The 22,594-nt window shown below is 43.6% G+C and overlaps 2 protein-coding genes across 2 annotated transcripts; one reads left to right on the top strand and one right to left on the bottom strand.

Annotated features, from left to right (window-relative positions):
* Positions 1 to 2,033: 2,033 nt before the first annotated feature.
* On the bottom strand, positions 2,034 to 17,560 carry LOC124045110 (trithorax group protein osa-like). The gene is made up of 7 exons (XM_046364348.1): positions 17,212 to 17,560; positions 6,877 to 7,099; positions 6,732 to 6,789; positions 6,529 to 6,607; positions 5,809 to 6,368; positions 4,705 to 4,842; positions 2,034 to 4,463 (listed from the first exon to the last, which is right to left on the bottom strand). Exons 2-7 carry the CDS (start codon positions 7,008 to 7,010, stop codon positions 3,906 to 3,908), a joined length of 1,527 nt encoding a protein of 508 aa, XP_046220304.1. The 5' UTR covers positions 7,011 to 7,099; positions 17,212 to 17,560; the 3' UTR covers positions 2,034 to 3,905.
* A 785-nt stretch (positions 17,561 to 18,345) lies between these two features.
* Positions 18,346 to 22,314, top strand: LOC124045111 (sodium/potassium-transporting ATPase subunit beta-1-interacting protein 3-like). Its single transcript, XM_046364349.1, has 7 exons — positions 18,346 to 18,602; positions 19,540 to 19,677; positions 20,189 to 20,269; positions 20,444 to 20,641; positions 20,908 to 20,968; positions 21,492 to 21,561; positions 21,739 to 22,314. The coding sequence occupies exons 1-6, from the start codon at positions 18,549 to 18,551 to the stop codon at positions 21,545 to 21,547; spliced, it is 588 nt and encodes a 195-aa protein (XP_046220305.1). The 5' UTR covers positions 18,346 to 18,548; the 3' UTR covers positions 21,548 to 21,561; positions 21,739 to 22,314.
* The last annotated feature ends 280 nt before the right edge of the window (positions 22,315 to 22,594 follow it).

Consider the following 22,594-nt stretch of genomic DNA (forward strand, 5'->3'; position numbering starts at 1 on the left):
GTAAATGTAAATGTAAAGTGAATGGCAGATGACCATGTGAGGAAACAATCCCCCATACATCTACTTGCAAGAATCTGACTTTCTCAATACCTTAATAGCCAATTAAATCATGTTTACCTGTGATAAATCTATAGCACTATTGCAGAACCTTTGTCTTCCATTAGTCATCACCAGTGTTTTTCAGAGTTGCCTTTGGTTTCAGGATCAGTTTGATATTGCTATATATTTGGCCTACAATGAGGGTTAAAGGCAACCGTGTGTTTGATTTGCGAGTTTGATCTTGGTCAATGCTTGGATCAAATCCAACTGTGTTTGTCACATGCTTCCTAGACGACGGGTGTAGACTAAAAGTGAAATACTTTCTTACAGGTCCTTTTCCAACAATAGAGAGTTAAAGATAAAATATCAAATAAGAAATAGTAACACAAGGAATAAATACACAGTGAATAATGATAACAAATAAAAAGTAACATGGATAACATGGCTATATACAGGGAGTACCTGTCAGGATTTGGCCAGGGTTGTTCCGGTTTTTGGTCACTAGATGCCCCCATTGTGCCTTTTGACCTTTTGTTTTCCCTTGATCCCCATTATTATTTGCACCTGTGCCTCTTTCCCCCGATTGTATTAAAACCCTTTGTTTTCCTCTGTTCTTTGCTCTGTGTGTGTATGTTAGCACCCAGCCCTAGTACTCTGAGAACTCTTGTTGATCCCGGTGGACTCTCTTGTGGAATTCTGTTTTTTGTTCTTGTTTGTTTGTTTTTTGAGTATCTTTTGAGGCTTTTTGTGCTTTACCTTCCACCTTGTGGATTTACCTTTTTTGTCTTGGAGGATTACCTTTGTTCTTGTAGGATTCCTTTTGAGGTTGTGGAGTTACATGTTTTCCTGAAGAACTTCACTTTTTACTTCATTAAATACACCGTCTCAAGTACTGCTGCGCCTGCCTCATCTTCTGGGTTCTGCCGACTATTCGTGGCTCAGTTGGTTAAGTGACTGTTTCTCACTCCGGAGACCCGGGTTCGGAACCGGGTCCTGACAGTACCAGTACCAAGTCAATGTGCAGGGGTACGAGGTAATTGAGGTAGCTATGTACAGAAAGGTAGGGGTAAAGTGACTAGGCAACAGGATAGATAAGACAGTAGCAGCAGCATACGTGTGGGTGTGTGAGTATGTGTGTGCGTGGCGTCAGTGTGCACGTGTGCGCATTTTATGTGTGTGTGTTGGGGTGTCAGTGTAAGTACTGTATGTGTGAGTGTGTGGGTAGAGTCCAGTGTGTGTGCATAGAGTTGGTGCAACAAAGGGTCGATGCAGGTAGTCTGGGTAGCCATTTGATTAGCTATTTAGCAGTCTTGTTTAGTAGTCTTATGGTTTGGTGGTAGAATCTTTTCATGGTCCTGTTGGTTCCAGACTTGGTGCACTGGTACCGCTTGCCATGAGGTAGCCGAGAGAACAGTCTATGGCTTGGGGTGGCTGGAGTCTTTGACATTTTTTTTGTGCCTTTCTCTGACACTGCCTTGTATCGAGGTCCTAGAAGGCAGGGAGCTTGGCACCAGTGATGTACTTGGAAGTACTTCCCTTCCCTCTGTAGTGCCTTCCGGTCATGTGCTTTGCAGTTGCGGTACCAAATGGTGATGCAGCCCGTCAAAATGCTCTCAATTGTGCGGCTGTAGAACTTTTTGAGAATCCGAGGGCACATGCCATCTTTTCAGCCTTCTAAGGGGGAAGAGGTGCTGTCGTGCCCTTTTCACAACTGTATGGGTATGTGTGGACCATACTAATTCCTTAGATCATGATGTTATAATAGACATAATGATGATAATAATAATATCTTATCAGATCATGAACAGTGCATATGGAAAAGGGTCAAATGGAAAGACTGCTTTCGACTGTGCTGTGTTTTAGTGAAGTTAGCTGGCAAGGTTGGACAAATAATTATTACCTTCTGGTAAAGGTAATCCTATCTAATTAAAAGGCATATGAGGTAAATGTTTAGATTTTTTAAAAGTCAAGCTTAGAGAAAACACATTTTTCAAAGTGCCACTTTATTACAAAAGTATAAACTTGACCGACATTTTCATGAATATTAATCTTGATATAAAACATTACAATCTTTTTCATTTTTAGCACTTAATTACAAGCTTCGGGCACAAGACCCCGTCGTCTGATTAGCAAACACACAACAGTAGCTGCCACATAAAACTTAGCTGGGCTTTTCAATGAACACATCATAGCGTAAGTGGCTTGGAAAAATGTAACAAAAGCACATCAAACTTCACATTGTAACTTACTTCTTTGCAAATTTGCCACCAGAGAAGTCATTCCAAAAACACAACCAAACATAAATAGTAAAAGATAGATTTCTTGACACCAATTATATATTTATTATTATTTCTCATTTCGTAACATACACACACGCACATTGCGTCAACATACATAATAATAATAATAATAACCACATTGTGTGCTGGTATATTTGGTCAGATGACGTTTTCCTCTTTAGTATCCAGGTTGAGATGACGTTTTGCGTTATACTTTTTATACTCTCCTTCACAATCTCTGCGTTGGATCATTGGCATTTATTGTCACTTGCACTGTTGTTGTTTTCTCCTGTATATTTAAGATGTCACTGGGGATCGAGAGTAGATCAAAATGTTCATCAGTGGCGTGATGAGACACAGCTATGGAGGGATGGATGTCAGTTCCGCCATGCGTTCAGAGTTGAGGATGGTGGAATCACCATCGTCAGTGATCAGGACTGTGAGGCAGAAGCACTATCTTGGCTGATCCACAGTTTTGAGAGTGATGATGGAGCTATTCAATTTGTGTGGACTCCACCAGCATGCCCCCTTGACTAGATATGTCCCCTGTAGTTCACATAGTAGTATCCTATCCTCTCTGTGGTGAAGACCAACTTGACAGTAACAATTACCAGAGATTTCCAGTGACCAAAGCTATCCTGAATCAGAATGACATTTTGCTCTCTAAGAGAAACAAGGCAACATAATAACTAAACAATCAACAACATTATCAAAAAAGAAACCGTTCTTAGATACCACATGACAGTGCTTGATTTGAGTTTTTTTTAGCATGCAACATTAAGCAGGCAAAGTGCAAGAAAAAGATTGACAAAATAAAACACGTCATTTACAGATGGCATTGGAGACAGTTGTCAGTCCATGTGATATGTAACAAATGAAAAGGGAAAAATATCTGCTATTATCATCTGAGAATATGGTCAAATTATTTGTGTTTTTTTGGGTGGGAAGAAAACAACAATGTGTGCAATTTAGTTAATTATTCTCTCGTAATTTGACTCTTGGTCCCTGAGCTTTCAAGTCTTTTGATTAATATTTAATTTCTTTACTTTTAATACTTTTAATTCCTTCCTGAATCACACCTCGACCAACTTGGGGGAAAGGTCTGCCGTACACAGACTAAGTGCTACATAGGGAGTAAACTGAAAGTTGTGCTCATTCCTAAACTAGGGCTCCAGGATTGCCAGTACAATTACACTGTTTTAACCATAGAAATTAATTATATTTCAATGGTTAGACCTGCAAAAATTGGGAAGAATTTTCCAAATGTTCCCTCTAATTGTGCTCTGCACATTGTTAAAATAGTGCTGCCATCCTACAGATATTTCTGTAATAGTTTTGTGCTCATTTCTCATCACTACCTTTGGATTCAAGGTAGGGGTTTGACCCAGCCAAGGGCTTTCTCTTCAGCCCAGGTCATTAACCACTGACCAACACTGTTGCCCTAGGCTCTGAAAGGCAGGAAGTTATGACTGTAATGTAAACATGTGAGTGAGCATGAGAGGGGCTCAAACAGCTCTCCTCGACCGTGGTCTTCTTTTTAAATGCTAGGAAGGAGGTGAGAGGTCACAGGTCACAGAGGGAGCAGCCTTAGAGCCCAGTGACATACATCTCCATGCCATCGTTGAAGGTGAAGATGGTGGTGGTGCTGGAAGTGGCAGTTCCGCCCTGCTTCATGTCCCCTATACTCTCGTACAGGTTCTCCCCGGGCAGCAGCAGGGCTTTGGCTGGAAGGTGCTGTAACTTGGGGGTTTGCTGTGTGGGTGGTGGCGGGGGAGGCTGCTGCTGCTGCAAGGGCTGCTGGGACTTCTTCCTTCTGGGCCTGAGGGTGGCGCAGGTGTTGGGAGGCCGTTCGGTTCCTCCAACTCGCTTCCAACCACCACCACCTTCCATAGGCTCATAGGCAGGGTTGCATTCCTCCCCCGTCCCGATGGACTCGTAACAGTGGTCCTCCAGAGTTGCAGAGGCTCCTCCGACAGGCTTCCCTTCCTGCGGGGCCCAGTTCTGGGGCTTGACCACCACACTGAACCCACCGTCTCGGTCCCGGTCCCGGTCACCACGTCCCAAGGTACGGAAGCCAATGTTTGCTGGGGGAGACCCAGGAACAGTTCTCTTCTTCTTGACTGGTTTGGAGTACATCTCTGCAGCCTGGAAACCACACAGCACAGGACAACCCTCAGTACTAATCAGTCTGATAAACACAACACATACTTTGTAATGACAAACATACTCACCAGAGGAGGCTGTTGGGAGAAGCTATAGGAGGACGGGCTCATTGTAATGGTTGGAATGGAACCCACGTTTGACTCCGTTCCATTAATTCCATTCCAGCCATTACAATGAGCGCGTCCTCCTATACATCCACCCACCAACTTCCACTGATACTCACCATAGCAGTAGATGGCTGAATGTTCTCTCCACTGTGAGGACTTAGAGGGCCTAAGGGTTTGTTTTGGAGCATGATGATGTCATCATCCTCTGGAGGCTTCCATATATACTGCTCTCCATTACCCATGAACACTGCCTCCTGCCAGCCAATCAGAGAACGGGAAGAACGGGTTGTCAACACATCACATATGATTGAGATGAAACACAGCAATAAAACAAACAAAACATAGTGCTTTTGTATAATACTTGGGAGAGTGTAATGAAAAGTTCAGTTACAGGCTTATTATTTAAAATGCCTTTGCTCTCCTCTGCTAAGGAGTATACAAGTCATTCTTTGTGTGCAAACATACATATAAATGCATTACATTACATTTGCACTCTAAACATCTCAATGAAATGTTTAGCTCTCAACAGAATTACTTGAGCTGCAGAGGCATCAGGAGAAATTGACTAAGATTCAATGTTCTCTAGGGGCTGCCTAGGGACCCAGCATCCATGACAGATCCTAAAGAAGATGCATGCTCATTCGCAACACCTCAAACAGCCTTGCAGGCATAAATGTAGGAAGCATCTAGATTCTAGACCATTACAGTTGATTCATGCATGCTGTACAGCTCTACATTATTGGAGCACAGGGGATACCAACCAAATCAAGAATACATTATGTATATTAAAACTAGGATTAGAGACTTGACTTAAAGTACCACATCTTGTGGATTTTAACTGATAGGTGCAGCTTGCTGTTTGAATGACAGGACAGCCAAGCAGCACCATTGTCTTTCTGCAGGGATAATGATCTGTGTTTCAATGCATTGCGTCATCTATATGGCATTGAGCCCGAGAGAGCAGCGCTGTGAAGAATGCTAAGTACAAAACGTAATCTTATACAAAACACACAAACATACACACACACAGTCTGTGAGTAATACATGTAGTGAACTGGAAGTACATGAAGAGACATGTATCAACAGGCAGGAAAATTGCAGTGAAATGAATCACCATTTCTGCACACATGGCCTTCGTCAAGGTCTGACTTTCAGACTCCCCTAACGAACAGAAATATGTATCTGTATAATTCTGTATTATCAGCCTTTTTTCTACCAACCTTGGGGAAGGTGGGCAGGTTGAAGGCCTCTGCGTTTTTCCGGAGCATCTTAACGCTGTGAGGGTGTGGCGGAAGCGGGGCAGGATGTGAAGGTGGGGCGTGGCGAGGGGGCGGCACCGGTGCCTCCCCCATATCCGTCCCACTATCTCTCTTTTGGGGGACAGCCTTGTCCACCTTCAGGAGCTTACGGACGCAGGCGTACTCTGCAGTAGTCTCCGGGGGGTGTGGAGGAGCCATGGCCTGGGGGATGGGATCTGGCTCGGGAAGCAGTTCATTCAACCCATCCCCGTCTGGGTCAGGGGGGGCAGGGGTGTTGGCTGGTACGGCCGGAGGGGCTGGGGTGTCTGTCTCCCCGGCCCTGCCCACTATGGCGTAGAGGTTGTTATCAGGGCCACGCTTCGGGGAGGAGCGTTGACCGACCTCAGAGTAGGTGTGCTCCTCTCCCGTACCAGAGGGTGCTTGGGGTAGCGTCCGTCCCCCGGAGCGCAGGTCAGAGTTGGACCGGCGGCTGGGCAGCAGCAGGAGGTCCATGCTGGCCGGACGGTTCTTTTTGGATGACTCTGCAGGACACATGGAAACCAGAAAGGATAGCATTCTTTCACACCTAAATAAAAGAAGGCTTTGTAAAAGGTGTCAATTTCATTGTTTGTTATGTAGTGAAGATTTCTCGAAATGGAGCTCAACATTTGTGATAGTCTTATACCTAAAAGTTCTACTCACTCTTGCCATTGCAGTTTAGCTTGTTCATCTCACCGTCCGACTTGCTGATGGAACGCAGCCTTGACTGCTTGAGTATACTCTGAAAACACACAAACAAATTATAGTTTTTCTCAATCGCTTGAATGCATAATGTATCCATGCTTTACCTAAAATGATGCTCACCGCTGAGGTAAATGTGGTAATATGAGAGATTCTCTGCTCACCATGTCCATCAGCCTGTGCTTCCCACCTTCACTGGAGACATTATGCGTCTTTCCCTTCCTATAATAAACACAACATTTCATGTACTATAAAGACGCAAATAGCTGTGTGCGTGTGCACATGGTCATGGTCATTAACTCGTCTCACCTCTGGCAGCCCACACAGAGCACCACGATGAGGATGGTGACGACGAAGGCTGAGGCAGCAGCGATAGCGCCCAGCAGCAGGACCTTGCCGTAGGAAGGAGACGTGAAGTTCAGCCCGTCCTGCATGGAGGCCATGTGGGAGCGCTGGCGCTCGCTCTCTCACAACCACACACTCACCACACACATGCACACCACACACGTAGGCACCACAACCTCCCTGGGCTCTGCAGAGACGGAGAAGGAGAGGAAAGAACTGTGTGTTTGTCATACAGATCAGCTGCTCTTATTTAAGCCCACGGAATTGTAAGGGGGAATGGGGAACTTGGGCAAACATATCATTCAAATAAAAAGGAGAAGACATCATGAAAAACAGTTGCTTGAATTGCTCCATTTATTCCATTGCTCCATTTATTCCATTGCTCCATTTATTCCATTGCTCCATTTATTCCATTGCTCCATTTATTCCATTGCTCCATTTATTCCATTGCTCCATTTATTCCATTGCTCCATTTATTCCATTGCTCCATTTATTCCATTGCTCCATTTATTCCATTGCTCCATTTATTCCATTGCTCCATTTATTCCATTGCTCCATTTATTCCATTGCTCCGAGGACCAACAAAAGAAGGACATAGGAATAACCAAGAGATCAACCACAGCATTTCTGACCTCCTTTTCTTTGTCCTCTTTTCCTCTCCACTGACTGTCATTTGCCCTGTGGCATCTTTATCTTCCTTGGCTCGTTAAGGATTTGGGGCTTTTCTGACACATCCACAAAACGTCAGGTACCTAACCTGTTGTGTCCAAAGAGCCCATAGTACTACAATCAACATCAGTGGAATTAATATACAGATTCAAATGTGTGCTGGACTTTATCTTTGGAACTACGCTTAATCTTTAGTCTTCAGGGACCACCCTCACCAGAACCTTTCCTCTACACACACACATATGCTGTGCCAATCTTCCCTGCGAGAAACCAGTTGAAGATATGCTGACATATGTGTTTGTTTAAGTGTAATGTAATTCACCCCACGTAACTATCATGATTTGCCCCATGTTTGAATCAATCCTGCACAACAGTGTAAATATTAACAGGGTCAATGAGTCACATGGAAGCTAAAAATACTGTAACACAGACACGGGAACAGAGAGAGGCACACATCATTATCCTATTCCAAAACCAAAGAGAAGATAGAGAACAGAAGAAACCATCTTTTCTTTGATTATATTGTCCTCCAAGCTTTTTCCTCTCTCAGTGAAAGAGGAGTGTAAGGTGGACGGTTTGATTGAAACAAAGAGGAAAAGTCCTTATCAGGATTATTTCATGATGCCCTCCAAATCTCAAAGCGACAGCAAATATGTTTCTGATCTAACTGTCCTGGCTGACTAATCAGTCGCATATTTTCACAAAAATCCGTTCAACTTATTGAACTACATGACTACAGAAGAAAACACCAAGTATTTTGAACCAGCAATCCCCAAGGTGCTAGCCTATTTTGAAACAGGTTCCCAAATCTCTTCTCACAGATATATTCATTGGTGAATATACTGTCACGATCTTTATACATTGCGATTCATATGACTCCTTTCACTCTGATCTATAGTCTAAAGTCTCTCTATACCTTCAACTTTACGACTTCTCCAGAGTTCATCATAGCCTCTTGTTGACTAACAGTTGAAGTTGAGTCGGGATGGTCTCAATTAGTACAGAAGGAAAGAGTTATATCGCTTAACTTTGTCTCTGCATGTGGCTATGGTTGGACATCTGTGCTTCTGAATATATTTATGCTAACTATGGAGTTCCATAACCTGGCATGAAAAACATTTGACATTTAAATGCTCAGGTCACACAGCATGCTGAAGTACAGTATGTGTTCTTTATGTCCTTGTTAACAGAGGAACATTGTTTTCTGCACTACTACCCCCATCTCCCCCCAAACACTGGTTCAGACCAGCTGCTAGGTAATTAGGAGGTACTGTGATGTATGTCCAGTTTCACAGGTGCTTTTCCCCTCTTCAATTAACTCCTATTAGGTTCCTCTTATATTTTTATCTCTCGCACACAAAAACAAACCCTTATCTCCCATGACTGTCTGACATGCCTATCGCTCAACCATTTCTTCAGTTAGAAATAATAGGAAATTGGCTCCTACACACTGAAACAGAGAGCTCTGCACTGAATCTTGTTCCGCTACAGCGAAAATGGGATGGGGTGTGTTTGGGGGGGGGTGGGGGTTCTGGGCAGGTGGGGGGAGTTTTGAGCTGTGCGCCTTTGTGCCTGCATCATTCATTCTATAGAAATAGATGAGGTTGTGAAGAATGTGGCACTGATTTGAAACATATGGATATTCCACACAGGGAATTTCAACACCAACAGATATGCATGTTTCTGCCAAGTGTTGATGTCTTTAAAGCATTTATGTCCTCCTTGGGAATTGGAGTAAATAATTGGTGGAATGCACACACATTATTTTTTGGTTTTAGCCAAAAGAGTGTCTATGGTCAGATCAATTCAGTGGCTATGGGACCAATGTGCCAATTTGGTAGGCACTTACATGGTTAGTATTGTTGCTCATTAGCATACCAGTGTGGGTATCCAAAATGGCTGAAGCAGCTCAGATAAATTAGCCTTAGCCTTGCCATTGCAGTGGGCTGTGGTGGTGGTCTGTACAGTGCTAGTAGGGCACATTTCATCCTTCAGCTGTTCTCGCAAGTATGATACAGAGTGCTCTCAACAGGGCACAAACACAAACTGTGCTCTTTCTTGACTCGCAAATTAGTCCCTGCTTGATAAATATGAATAGAATGTATTAATAAATGACATTTCGCAACAGTAGAGAGCCAACCACTACATACCTGTACAGATCTTTTGGCAATGACTGTACAATACATTGAGGCAGGAAACATGCTTAGTAACACATCTGTATTACCTTACAACTTAACGGACATACCTATATATGGTATACTGTGTGTAAAGCATGTCATAAAAGTGTTAAATACAGGGGATGTATAAACAGGAGAGGTGAAAAAACCTTGAACTTTACACAATTAAAAAAATTCCCACCAGAATTCAAATGTCTTTAAGTGCATTCCAACTCCCTCCCCAGAGTTGACCCAGAATATATATTTTGTAACACTCTCACAAGAATATCCTGAATATTCTGAAATACACAAATGGATCCAGAAAGACATATTCTATTCATTCAGAAATCTGACAGTGTATCTATGTTCTGAGAACAGAACACAGATGTTTTGAGCAAGGGTAAGGCAAGAGGAAGTAGAGCAGAGTAAGGCTGAAAGGAGGGTGAGGAAGAAAGAGAGAGGCAGGCACATCAGTGTGTGCGTGGGAGTTCCGTGACAGGTGTTTTGAAGAAGCTGAAAAGCCGATGATGAGAGGAGACTGTCACATTTCCAGAGCCAGGTTCCCAGAGCTGCTGCCTTGTTGTCTCTGTCGGTCCACCTCATCCTCCTCCCAACATATTCTACTCTACTCTCTCTCTATCCCCTGCCTTACCCCTTGGCTCATAGTCAGAGTGACGCCTCGGCACTGCAGTGTAATCTCTGGCCCTGGAGCAGCTTTCTCTAAGCCAACCAATTGGACGTTGCGCTCCGAGCAGAGCAAAGCAGTCAAATGGCCCTCCACCAGAGGCTCCTCTGCTAAACAAAGCCCCTCTCCCCAGCCACAGAGAAAACCCCCTCATCCTATGGCAATCTACTATGCGCTTAAACCTCAAACTGTAAATGTTCATTGTTCTTCTACCCCTTGTGTTGCCCTACCTGTCTGTGTGTTACTGGGGTGACAGGAGGCTGGGCATGTCAGGGTATAAGGGAGCTAAGAACAGGACATGTGGTGTGGGTCCTTGAGAGGCCATTGAGACAAGTTTTAGAGCATGTTGATGCACCTCTTTATGCCTACATTATGTCTTTAAGCCTGTATCTGCATGCACATCTGTTTTGTGGAGAAGGGATCCGCATGTGTATTTCATTTGTATAGTCTGGAAAGGGTACTGGGTTGGAAATCGTAAAAAAGGATACAAGCTAGCCGACAACTCAATGAGCGTGCCGAACGCCTTCCAGAACCGGCACGAGATCTCAGCACCCCGGTCGGAGACAATGTCCACTGGGAATCTGAGGATACGGAAGACGTGCTGCACCATAAGCTGGGCCATCTCCTTGGCCGAGGGTAGTTTGGGGAGAGGAATGAAGTGGGCGGCTTTGGAAAACCAGTCAACCCAAGCCAGGATGGCAGTGTTGCCCTCAGACGGGGGGAGACCCATGACGAAATCCAGGGATATGCGCTTAAACCTCAAACTGTGAGCGACAGGCTGTGGTTGAAGCAGACCAGCCGGAACTTGCCGATGAGTCTTGTTCTGTGCACAGACCGTGCAGGCGGCGACTAACAAGGCAACATCCGAAACCATAGTAAGCCACTAAAAGCGTTGTCCAACGGGAACCCGGGTGGCAGCCAAGCCTGGAGGAATGGGCAAAATCCAAAACCGCGGACCGGACTGCGTCAGGCACAAACATCCGGTTATCTGGGCCCCCCCATTTGTTTCCCTATACCCTAGCTGAGTGCTGTAGCCAGGCACGAGGTGGGAAGGAATCCGGGGTGGTAAAAGTGGGGTTATAGCGGCGAGTCATGGCATCCGGGCTTGACGTTCTTGGACCCTGGCCGGTAGGAGAGGGTAAAAGTTGAGCTAGGTAAACAGCAGGGTCCATCTCGCCTGTCTGGAGTTGAGGCACTTGGCCGTGTGGAGATACTGCATGTTTTTGTGGTCGGTCCACACAATGAACGGATGTTCCGCCCTTTCTAGCCAATGCCTCCATTCCTCCAACGCCAATTTCACCGCAAGAAGCTCCCGATTCCCCACATGGCGTTGAGGCGGTGGGAGAAGAAGGCACAGGGATGCAGCTTAAGGTCCAGGGCAGAACCTTGGGACAGGACAGCCCCCACTCCGACATCCGAAGCATCGGCCTTCACCACGAACTGACGGGAAGGGTCAGGATGAGCCAAGATAGGAACAGTGGTGAAGCTGCGTTTGAGGTCCCGGAATGCTCGGTCAGCGGCAGAGGACCACGTGAACGGTACCTTGGTAGAGGTGAGCGCAGACAGGGGGAGACCAGGGTGCTGTAACCCAGGATAAAGCGGTGTAAAGATTTGCAAACCTCAGGAAGCATTGCAGCTGCACCCTGGATATAGGCTGAGGCCAATCCACCCCCGCTTACACCTTCCTGGTATCCATCTGGACACTCCCAGCAGAAATGATAGCCCAGAAAGGGAATGGTGGAGCAATGGAACTTGCACTTTCCACCTTAACAAACAGCTGGTTCTCCAGAAAATGCCGCAACTATTTTGACGTAATTGATCCATGGCACGAAGCCTCCAGTGATGATCCATGGCACGAAGCCTCCAGTGATGATCCATGGCCCGAAGCCTCCAGTGATGATCCATGGCACAAAGCCTCCAGTGATGATCCATGGCATGAAGCCTCCAGTGATGATCCATGGCACGAAGTCTCCAGTGACGATCCATGGCCCGAAGCCTCCAGTGATGATCCATGGCACGAAGCCTCCAGCGACAGTCCCCAGTCCGGAGCTTCCAGAGACGACGATCTGCGGTCCGGAGTCTGCGATGACGATCTACGGTCCGGAGTCCGTGACGACGATCTACGGTCCGGAGTCCACGACGACGATCCCTGCACCAGAGGTGCCACCAAAGTGGGGGGAGCCTCAAGCGGAGCGGGGTCTGCGTCCCGCACCGGAGCCTCCACCGAGATAAGATGCCCACCTGGACCCTCCCCTATAGGTTCAGGTTTGCGGCCGGAGTCCTCACCTTTGGGAGGGGTACTGTCACGCCCTGACCTTAGAGAGCCTTGTTTATTCTCTATTTGTGACTTGGGTGGGCAAATCTATGTTTCTATTTCTTTGTTGGCCTAGTATGGTTCCCAATCAGAGGCAGCTGTTTATCGTTGTCTCTGATTGGGGATCATACTTAGGCAGCCTTTTTTCCCACCTTAGATTGTGGGATCTTGTTTTTGCATAGTTGCTGTCTAGCCCTGCAGAACTTTACGTTCGGTTTTGTATTTTGTTGTTTTGTCAGAGTTCAATATTAAAAATCATGAACACTTTCCACGCTGCGCTTTGGTCTCATTCTTCTAACGACGGGAATTTCCACGTGTTGATCAAAAACGAGGGCACTGTCAGCCATCAGTGTAGCTAGCTAGCATGCTAACTTTATCTAGCTAGCTAATGTTATCTGTTGTTGCTGTGTGTTTTTTTTAACTACACAGCATTCAAAAGATTTGCCAGCTGACTATGGCTTCTAAAACTGGACTTGTCATAAGCACTAATTTAGGGAAAACTTTGCCACAGATGGAGACCACTGGCCTATCTTTGACTTCGCAATCTATTGTTGCCTCCAAAGTTATGGCATTTTCCATGAATTGCGGCAGGTAAATCCACCATAGAAACAGTTAGAAGAAATTGTGATGAAGCTCCAGAAATTATGGATAACTATTGAAAGATAGCTGATATGCGTTTTTCTACATTGTAATGGACACGGTGCAACCTTTGGTAGGTAGGCTGCTGGCAGGCTTCAGCTGCGGTACAACAAAGCCAAGTCAGATCGTGCTCATAGTTCTCACAGGGGAAGTGAAATGATGAGCTACAATGACTTTGCTCATGATCATGCATGCCACAAATGACATGTAACTATAAGTTCCTTGAATTTTATTTTGCGAGTGCCCTTTCATTATCTGGATAGACACTTGTGGTTTCTAGCTGATGTTACTGTCACGCCCTGACCAGAGAGAGCCTTTTTATTCTCTATTTTGGTTCGGTTGGGGTGTGACTAGGGTGGGTGATCTAGTGTGTTTATTTATACGTTGGCCTGGTATGGTTCCCAATCAGAGGCAGCTGTTTAGCGTCTCTGATTGGGGATCATATTTAGGCAGCCATTTCCCTACTGTGTTTTGTGGGATCTTGTTTTTGTGTTGTTGCCTGTGAGCACTTCATTTATGTCACGTTTCGTTCATTCTTTATTGTTTTTGTGCGTTTCACTCAAATAAACATGTGGAACCCAGATCACGCTGCGCTTTGGTCCGAGTATGCTTTCAACGATGATCGTGACAGTTACACCAATCAAAGCAGTGCAGTGTGTAGTTAAGAAAAACTTTAGTGGTCAAAACCATTCATCTTGGGGGTGACAGTGGGAGCAGGTTTTCAAAGGCTATCATATCACGCAATTATATATTTGATCATTTATAAAATGGTCATATATAAAAAAGAATAATACAGACTAGCTCAAAAATAAGTGAACATTTACAAATTATCCAATGGATATGATCATTTTCTGGTAAAAAAACAAAACCTTTGTGCCCCTTATTTTATTTTGCTCCATGGCTCAAGTGGACACATGGCTGTTTGACTCATCTCAGTCACGAAGAGGAATAACTTTGCAGCTGTTGTCACGCCCTGGTCTTAGTATTTTGTGTTTATATATTTATTTGGTCAGGCCAGGGTGTGACATGGGTTTATTTCTGTTGTGTTTTCGTATTGGGGTTTTAGTAGGCATTGGGATTGCGGCTGAGTAGGGGTGTCTAGCATAGGCTATGGCTGCCTGAGGTGGTTCTCAATCAGAGTCAGGTGATTCTCGTTGTCTCTGATTGGGAACCATATTTAGGTAGCCTAGGTTTCACTGTGTGTTTTGTGGGTGATTGTTCCTGTCTCTGTGTTTGTTGTCACAAGATAGGCTGTATAGGTTTTCTCGTTTCGTTTGTTGTTTTGTATATTAAGTTATTTCATGTATCGTTCATTTTTCATTAAAGAACATGAGTAACCACCACGCCACATTTTGGTCCGACTCTCTTTCAACAGACGAACGCCGTTACAGCTGTTTGTAATTAATAAACAACGCCATGCTGGTGGGTGGTAACATTAAAATAAAACCCAGCACTGAAACGAAACGTAGGCTAAAAATCATTTGTATGGCATGGGAAAAGACCGCATTCACACGGATTTGAACGAAGTGGGCAGTTCGGATTTGTCAATTCAAGCCAAAATATATCATACTTTGACTAATACGATGACTTATTGACTTAAATCATTGTGCAACATCATGGGTAATATTTGGCCTTCGTTTCTCATCTCGAAAAAGTAGATTCTACTGGTGTGAGCCTTTAAATTTAGTTCAATATGGAAAAAATAAAAATAAATACTACATTTCACAGAAAGCATTAGTTAAACCCTCAAGTTCACCATGAGGACTTCAAAAAGAAGCCAAATAAATGAAATGGTTGGTGGAAATATAATTGATTAGTATATGAACATTGTTTCTAGAGAACAGTTATATATTCTTTATTATCTGGAAGTGTGACCTGTCAGATTCAATGAAACTCTCATGTTCTATTGCCAAGTGGAATTTCTTTGAATTGCACTGAATTGAATTCTACGTCATGTCACTCAAGCTGAAATTCAAATTCCTCATCCTGTGGGGTGTGGCCAATTCAACTTGAGTTCCAACTAATGAGTTGATTGGGAGTCAATTCCACAATTCTGAATTGAGCACAACCCTGACACACACACACACACTTATATGCAAACAGATACATTGTCTCTATTCTCTCTATGTCCTAAACCCACCCTGGCCACAGCAAGCATAGCACTTAAGTCCTGATCAATCAATTGGGAGATGATGTGGAGAGCAGCCCCACCTTTTATCTGTGAGTCATTCCAGCCACACACATACAGACACACACACACACAGACAGACAGACACCATGAGCACATTGAGCCACAATTCAATCTGTGTGTGTGTGTGTGTGTGTGTGTGTGTGTGTGTGTGTGTGTGTGTGTGTGTGTGTGTGTGTGTGTGTGTGTGTGTGTGTGTGTGTGTGTGTGTGTGTGTGTGTGTGTGTGTGTGTGTGTGTGTGTGTGTGTGTGTGTGTGTGTGTGTGTGTGTGTGTGTGTGCGCGCGTGTCTGTGTGTGTGTGCGTGTGCGTGTGCGTGTGTGTGTGTGTGTGTGTGTGTGTGTGTGTGTGTGTGTGTGTGTGTGTGTGTGTGTGTGTGTGTGTGTGTGTGTGTGTGTGTGTGAGAGAGAGGGGGGGAAGGGGGTAAAGGAGACATGATGATGATGTGAATGAGGTCAGATGTTTGCTTGCAATAACATTAACCATTTTAGCCTTGAATGAGGGAGAATATTGTCTGTGAGAGGATTCTCAGTAGCATGTATTCATCCATGCATTTAAGTGTGCACTGAATGCTAAATAGATCTATAAAGGCTTAGGCTACTACAGGAAGCTGGCTCATACACTGGCCCTGTGGTTCTTCTCTCCCTGGCTCTGAGCTCCAACTGAGATTAATTTGTCTGCACCCTTTGCTGCTGACAAAAGCAAATCCCAAACCACCTTCTCCTTTGATACATTTTACCCTGTAGCAAACTCAAATGCATTTCGTCTTCTCCACAAGTAGGCTACACACAATGTTTCCTATTCAACCTCTTCATTATGCATCAGTCGAGTAGCCTGGTATGTGAGCCTAATGATTTGCGCCCTTGCCTGCGCTGCACACCGTGACTCTCTCATAGGTTGAATGGGTTTTAACATCTCATCGAGAACCCCGACAGCTCAAACTGCAGTGATTCCGGAGACAACAGGTTAGAGACCAAACACGGAGCAGGCATAGCTGGCACAACATGACTCTAGCCATGACAGAGAGACTGGGTGTGAACACGCGAGGTGAATTTGGCAGTGCCAAGGCATATGAGAGAATCACCAAAAAGGTTCAGAGACACACGCACACATGATAATCGATGTAGTGATTGTCATGTGTGCGTGTTCTCATTCACTGACCAAGCTTGGTGATCTCTTATCAAACACAAATATTGGTCTAATATGAATTATCTTTATGATTCAAAGAAGCCTCTCGAATACTAAGCATGCGATGTAAACGTAGTCTAGCCTATACATAACGTTTCCATAATGGCCGCATGCAATTACATTAAGGTTCTCTGACGAATCGGTTAATTAGACGTCTAATCACAAAAGCCAGGCAATGAAGTGACATTGTGGCTGTTGCACACGTGTCTGCTCTATTAAATGCATGACCCATTGGAAATAAAGGTAACGGAGCCTGTGAACACAAAGGAAAAAAATCGCGAGGAGAAATGCATTTATCTTACCAATCAATTATGAAATTGAAAAATATTAATAAGCTAATCAAATTTATGTCAGCAAAAAATCTATAATACAATTATGGGGATATATGAAAATCACACATGCTGGAAAAGAGAGACATGCTCTAGGCAGAGCATTGCGCCAGGAGCTGATCTCATACTCACTCAGCTCAGAGATTCTGGAGGCGCGACGGCGCGCAGCGTCCACTTTGGTCTGTTCCTTCTGCGTCCACTCAGACCATCCACTCCCCGCTAGCATAATCAATTAAAGCGATAACTGGAGCCTCTTGTGTGAGAAAACATGACCCTAATGCACCATTGCATTTGGCATTTTTGGACACCTCCGCAAAAAGCAAAGCAAGCAGACAGATTAACTATTTTCCTCTGTATCCCCTGTGTTGTATCGAACCGTCAGATGTTCCTCCACAGTTTTTCAAGCCCCCTCCATCTCTACACTATGCCTCAGCTCGGTGGTAGAGCCATGTGACAGGGGAACTGGAGAACCCCAATTATGAATTTGTGATTTGCTTCTAGCGTCATCTCTCGGAAGGATGGAGAAGTGCTGTGAATGGAGCGCGTGGAGATTGGAATAACATTTCAATCTAAACCATCACACAGATGTGGACGTCTGAGGTGAAATCGATGACCATGTGTAATAATAATGTGGTAAGTGGTAGCCTGATGCTTTGAAATCACCAAGGATGGGTCATCATTTGGTTGATCAGGCTGTGTTACCACATCACTGGATGAAAGCAAATCATTATTATGATGTGTTTTACTGTGTCACAGTCATAGAACTGCCGTTTGACAAAAGTGCTGACAAATCATCACCACGATTCCAACCTGGCCTATTGACTTGCGCTGTCTTTCAGCTCCACCCAAACACGTGCACAATGGCGTGCGCTTGTTTTTCTGTGCCCGCGTTTTCATGTTTGGGTTATAGACTTCAATATGGGTTGGACTTGTCTTTGTAGTACTTCCATGGTCCACAGTATAGGAACCAGTCATTTTATGTCCTATGTTATGTTTGTGTATGACCCCAGGTGAGAGTTGCTTGAAAGTGCACAATTTGGATGGTAAGAATGGACAAATATTTGTTTTTGAGAAAATATCACTGATACCAAAAATGTTCTTGGTCCTGTGCACAGGTAGGCTACTAAACGTTTATGCATTGTCCCTTCCACCAGCACCAAAAACTACTGGAGTGTTACACTAGTTGGTGCACTAGTGCAGTGTCGAGCGTCCCTAGCGCCACATCTAGCAGAGCATCCGAGTAGGGGAATTACTATGCCCCCTACCCTCCCCCTCGTTGTAAACAACCTTAAGTGTTTTTCCTTCTCAGTTCGTTTTGTTCCACCGCTGCAAACCACGACACGTTCCCGGACCGGAGAGCTTTTTTGGATATGGGAAGGACTATTCAACTTGCCCCCTATGAATTTATAAAAAGTTGCTTTGCTGTTTCGATTCGCCTATTTGGAAGCCATTTATGCAGATAAGAGAGAATGGGTTGCTGTTCAGGACGATGTATGCTGATCTTCCTCTGCACTCTCCAAGTGGTGAGATCATTCTTCTGCGATGATGCTATCTCTATACAGACTTTCAAAACACACCTGCTACCATAGCCTTGGTTTACTTCCTTCAGTGATTACTGCCACTTCTGCTGGCTGATGTTATTGAAATTGTTTTTGTAAAGACAAAACAAAGTAGGCAAATTTTGCGCGTTTGAGATAAACGTGTAAATTACAGTTCCCACGACACACCAGTGAGCTTTTCCATTTCCATATCCAACTAAATTGAATTAAACATATTTGAAGTAAAACTATGTAATAATAGGCCATATATATTTGTGTGCTGAGAAAAACAAATTTACGTGTATTATAATAATATAACTATTTCACATCAAATACAACGTCAATCAAACATAAATTAATATTTCTCTCTAACATAATTTTTTTTTTAATTAAGATTTTTATATTCATGCTCACCATAACTACAAGCTATGGTTCAACACTGAAAATAAAATAATTGATTGTGTGCTTTTAGAATACAAAAATATGCATGTTTATCTTGCTTGCATGAATCAACCCCCACTCTGCCTGAACCTTAGTCCCACTTTGTCCCGCTCTTTCTTCCAACCCTACCCCCCATTTTGAGTGATTGAGAAGGCGACTCAGAGGACAGAATTCATATCCCTGCTCTGCCCCTCTCCCTGAAACATGCATTGTCCCAGTGGCTCAGTTACCTTGACAACCCAGAGAGAGCAGTCAGCATGTGGAAAAAATGAGTCTAGTGAATGCTTTGTAGGAGAGATGACCGTTTAACACCACCATCCATCAATTCAGAACCAACTGTTTAGATGAGAATTTCTGGAGAGTCTGGAAGCAGTGAGTGGATGACTTGATAAGATGCTTCCTCATGCATAATGCACATCATAGAGATTCTTAACCCACCATCTCTTTCTGCCCCTCCTACTCTCTCCCTTTCACATCCCAGATGACAGCATTGGAGAGGCAGGCTTTTGACTTCCTTGGGTACCAGTGGGCTCCCATCATGGTCAACTTCCTGCAAATAATCATGGTTATCCTCGGCCTCTTTGGAACAATCCAGTACAGGCCACGCTATGTTGTTCTAGTAAGTCACATCTAGGCCACACTACTTTTGTGTTAATCTGCCCCAGGCTATCCTACAATGGATAATGTTGTGTTTTTGTCTACGATAAAGAAAATAAATCTTCAGTTCCCATTGAAATATTATTGTTGATCCATAATCCAATCTACAATAGCTGTAAGGGATCACCTGTGATGTAAGAATGTTTATGTGCTGCACATATAAATATTGATCCCATGTTATATTAAGCATAGAGAAAGTTGTGTAATTAAATGGTTATTACATAGGCAAGTTTAAATGCAGTGTACTGTATTTACTTACAAATTACACCTTGTAATCAACATGGATAATTGCATGAAATGTGCCTATAGAAGAATGGAACTGTACATGCTGAAGGCAAAGTCATTTGTATAACTACTGTGGAAAAGCATTGGCCATTGTTACAATTCTGTCATGTATAGAGGTTTGCCTCCATACAAATAGATAGACATTATGTGTCTAAAATGGTCATCAAATATTTTGTTTCATGCCTCAGTACCTGCTGTGGACATTACTGTGGGTGGCCTGGAATGTCTTTGTGTGCTGTTTCTATTTGGACCTGGGAGGCCTTTCCAAGGTATTGGTCACTAATATTCAGACCTGCTGTCAACTAATATATTTGCTTCGTCTTCAATTGTGTATTATTTTGGCACTGGATCAAACAGTCTTTCTATTTCCAAACAATAACATACCATAAATACATAACCATGCAAGTATGAACATGAACAACCCATATGCTGTGTCACTGCAGGAGAGCGACCTGCTATCCCTGGGTGTATCCTCACACCTTTCATGGTGGAAAGACAACGGGCCAGGCTGTGACGGCAGGGACCTTCCTGCCACTAGGTGGCAGAGTATGGAGAGCCCAGAACTCATCTATACTCTGGGATGCTGGCTGGAATACCAATACATAGAGGTCCTACATTGTATCATACAACTCCTAATCTCTGTGAGTACTCTCTCTCTCTCGCTCTCTCTCTCTCTCTCTCTCTCTCTCTCTCTCTCTCTCTCTCTCTCTCTCTCTCTCTCTCTCTCTCTCTCACACACACACAAACACACACACACACACACTAAATATGCTCACACACACAAAATAGGGCTCGTAAGTAAGCATTTCACAGTAAAGTCTACACCTGTTGTATTTGGCGAATGTGACAAATAAAATGTGATTTGATTTGAATGTTGAACTGGTGGTCTCTGTGTTTGTGTCTACAGCTCTTGGGATTCGTCTATGCCTGCTATATGGTCAGCACCTTCACTGAGGAGGAGGACAGCTGTATGTGAATTTAAAGTGCATTTTATACATGGTCACAACACACTTTACAAAGAAAACACAAACACAATTTAACACGTACTAGAACAGATAGAAAGGCATAAGGTCACAGCCACATGTAATACTGTCAAGTAGGGCCGGGACAATACTAGTATCGCGATACGGAAACAAAACACGGATCAGATTTAACTTCTTTATTAAAAAAACGCCATAATGTTGGAAACAAACATAATTATGTTGTCATCCAGAGTCACATTAATTTATTTCCCAAGCTATAGCACACACTATTTTACATACAGCAGGTTTTTAAAGGACTAAAGAGTTAGGTCTGTTTCATGTTTTCATTTTTGCCACAATTTTCTTTTGCGATACTGATATCATCACTGCCCAACTGTCAAGGCCTCTTTTTTCCTCTTTTATTTTTATGTCTCACTTGTTTTAATCATTTAGACCCTTTTATTTAAGAGCATGAAATTAGTATTGAATTATTTGATATTTATTAATATAATTGTGTTTTCTTTTTCAGTTAATTTCGTTGGTGGTGTCCATTACCCATCTAAAACATCGCCGCTGTATTTATAGTGTACAATTGTGCTGTAAGTACCATTACTTTCTCAGGGGGAACAAAATCTTACATATTCGGCCCGTGTGTGTGTGTGTGTGTGTTCGCGTACGTGTGTGTGTGTGCGCACTTATTTTATATTGCAACATATATTCAGTATGTTTCTGTCTGAGACTGTGCAGTTACTTTACCATCATGTCTTGATTTACAGACTATAAGTAAAGGCTTGCAAGTGGGTTGAAAATGACTGACAAGCAAGGAGGGCAGAAGAGGAACGAGTGAGTGAAAACCTACTTTGGAAGAGTGAAATCACATCTCCAGTCACTGAAACAGAAGACATTCCTACACTGCACAAAAACATAATTCCTCAGCCTCCCGGGCACTCTTAATGCATACTAGCCTACACCAACAGTTCAGTGCAGTTATGGTCAATACTAGCCTGGTCCCGGGTCAGTTTGTACTTTTGCCTACTCCATTTTCATTGTCAAGCTGTTTGGCATGACAATTCCATAAGTAGTTGGCAAGAGAGGAGAAACAACAGAGTGGCACCCTGCGGGCTATACAGTAGGTCAGTACAGGTACAATCAGAAAACTACGGATACTTCTGACATAACATGTATCAGTGTACAGGGAATGGTATGTGTTGTATTTTTGGTATTTGGAATTTTATTAGGATCCCCATTAGCTGTTGCAAAAGCAGCAGCTACTCTTCCTGGGGTCCACACAAAACATGAAACATAATGCAGAATGACATAATACAGAACATCAATAGACAAGAAGAGCTCAAAGACAGAACTACATAAAACAAATAAAAAATGCACACGTAACCTACATATCAATGCATACACACCAACTATCTAGGTCAAATAGGGGAGAGGCGTTGCGCCAAGAGGTGTTGCTTTATCTGTTTTTTGAAACCAGGTTTGCTGTTTAATTTAGCAATATGAGTGGTAGCCTGATGCTTTGTAATCACCAGGGATGGGTCATAATTTGGTTGATCAGGCTGTGTTACCACATCACTGGATGAAAACAAATAACTATTATGATGGATTTTACTGTGTCACAGT

The sequence above is a fragment of the Oncorhynchus gorbuscha genome, linkage group LG10 (assembly GCF_021184085.1).
Source record: "Oncorhynchus gorbuscha isolate QuinsamMale2020 ecotype Even-year linkage group LG10, OgorEven_v1.0, whole genome shotgun sequence".
Taxonomy (NCBI): Eukaryota; Metazoa; Chordata; class Actinopteri; order Salmoniformes; family Salmonidae; genus Oncorhynchus; species Oncorhynchus gorbuscha.

Coding starts and splice junctions, on each gene's coding strand:
- LOC124045110 (XM_046364348.1), bottom strand. CDS start 7,010: ATGGCCTCCATGCAGGACGGGCTGAACTTCACGTCTCCTTCCTACGGC. Junction 4,843..5,808: donor ACCTGCCCACCTTCCCCAAG/GTTGGTAGAAAA, acceptor ATTGGCTGGCAG/GAGGCAGTGTTCATGGGTAA. Junction 4,464..4,704: donor TTCAGCCATCTACTGCTATG/GTGAGTATCAGT, acceptor TGTGGTTTCCAG/GCTGCAGAGATGTACTCCAA.
- LOC124045111 (XM_046364349.1), top strand. CDS start 18,549: ATGGGTTGCTGTTCAGGACGATGTATGCTGATCTTCCTCTGCACTCTC. Junction 18,603..19,539: donor TCCTCTGCACTCTCCAAGTG/GTGAGATCATTC, acceptor TTCACATCCCAG/ATGACAGCATTGGAGAGGCA. Junction 20,969..21,491: donor CACTGAGGAGGAGGACAGCT/GTATGTGAATTT, acceptor TTTCTTTTTCAG/TTAATTTCGTTGGTGGTGTC.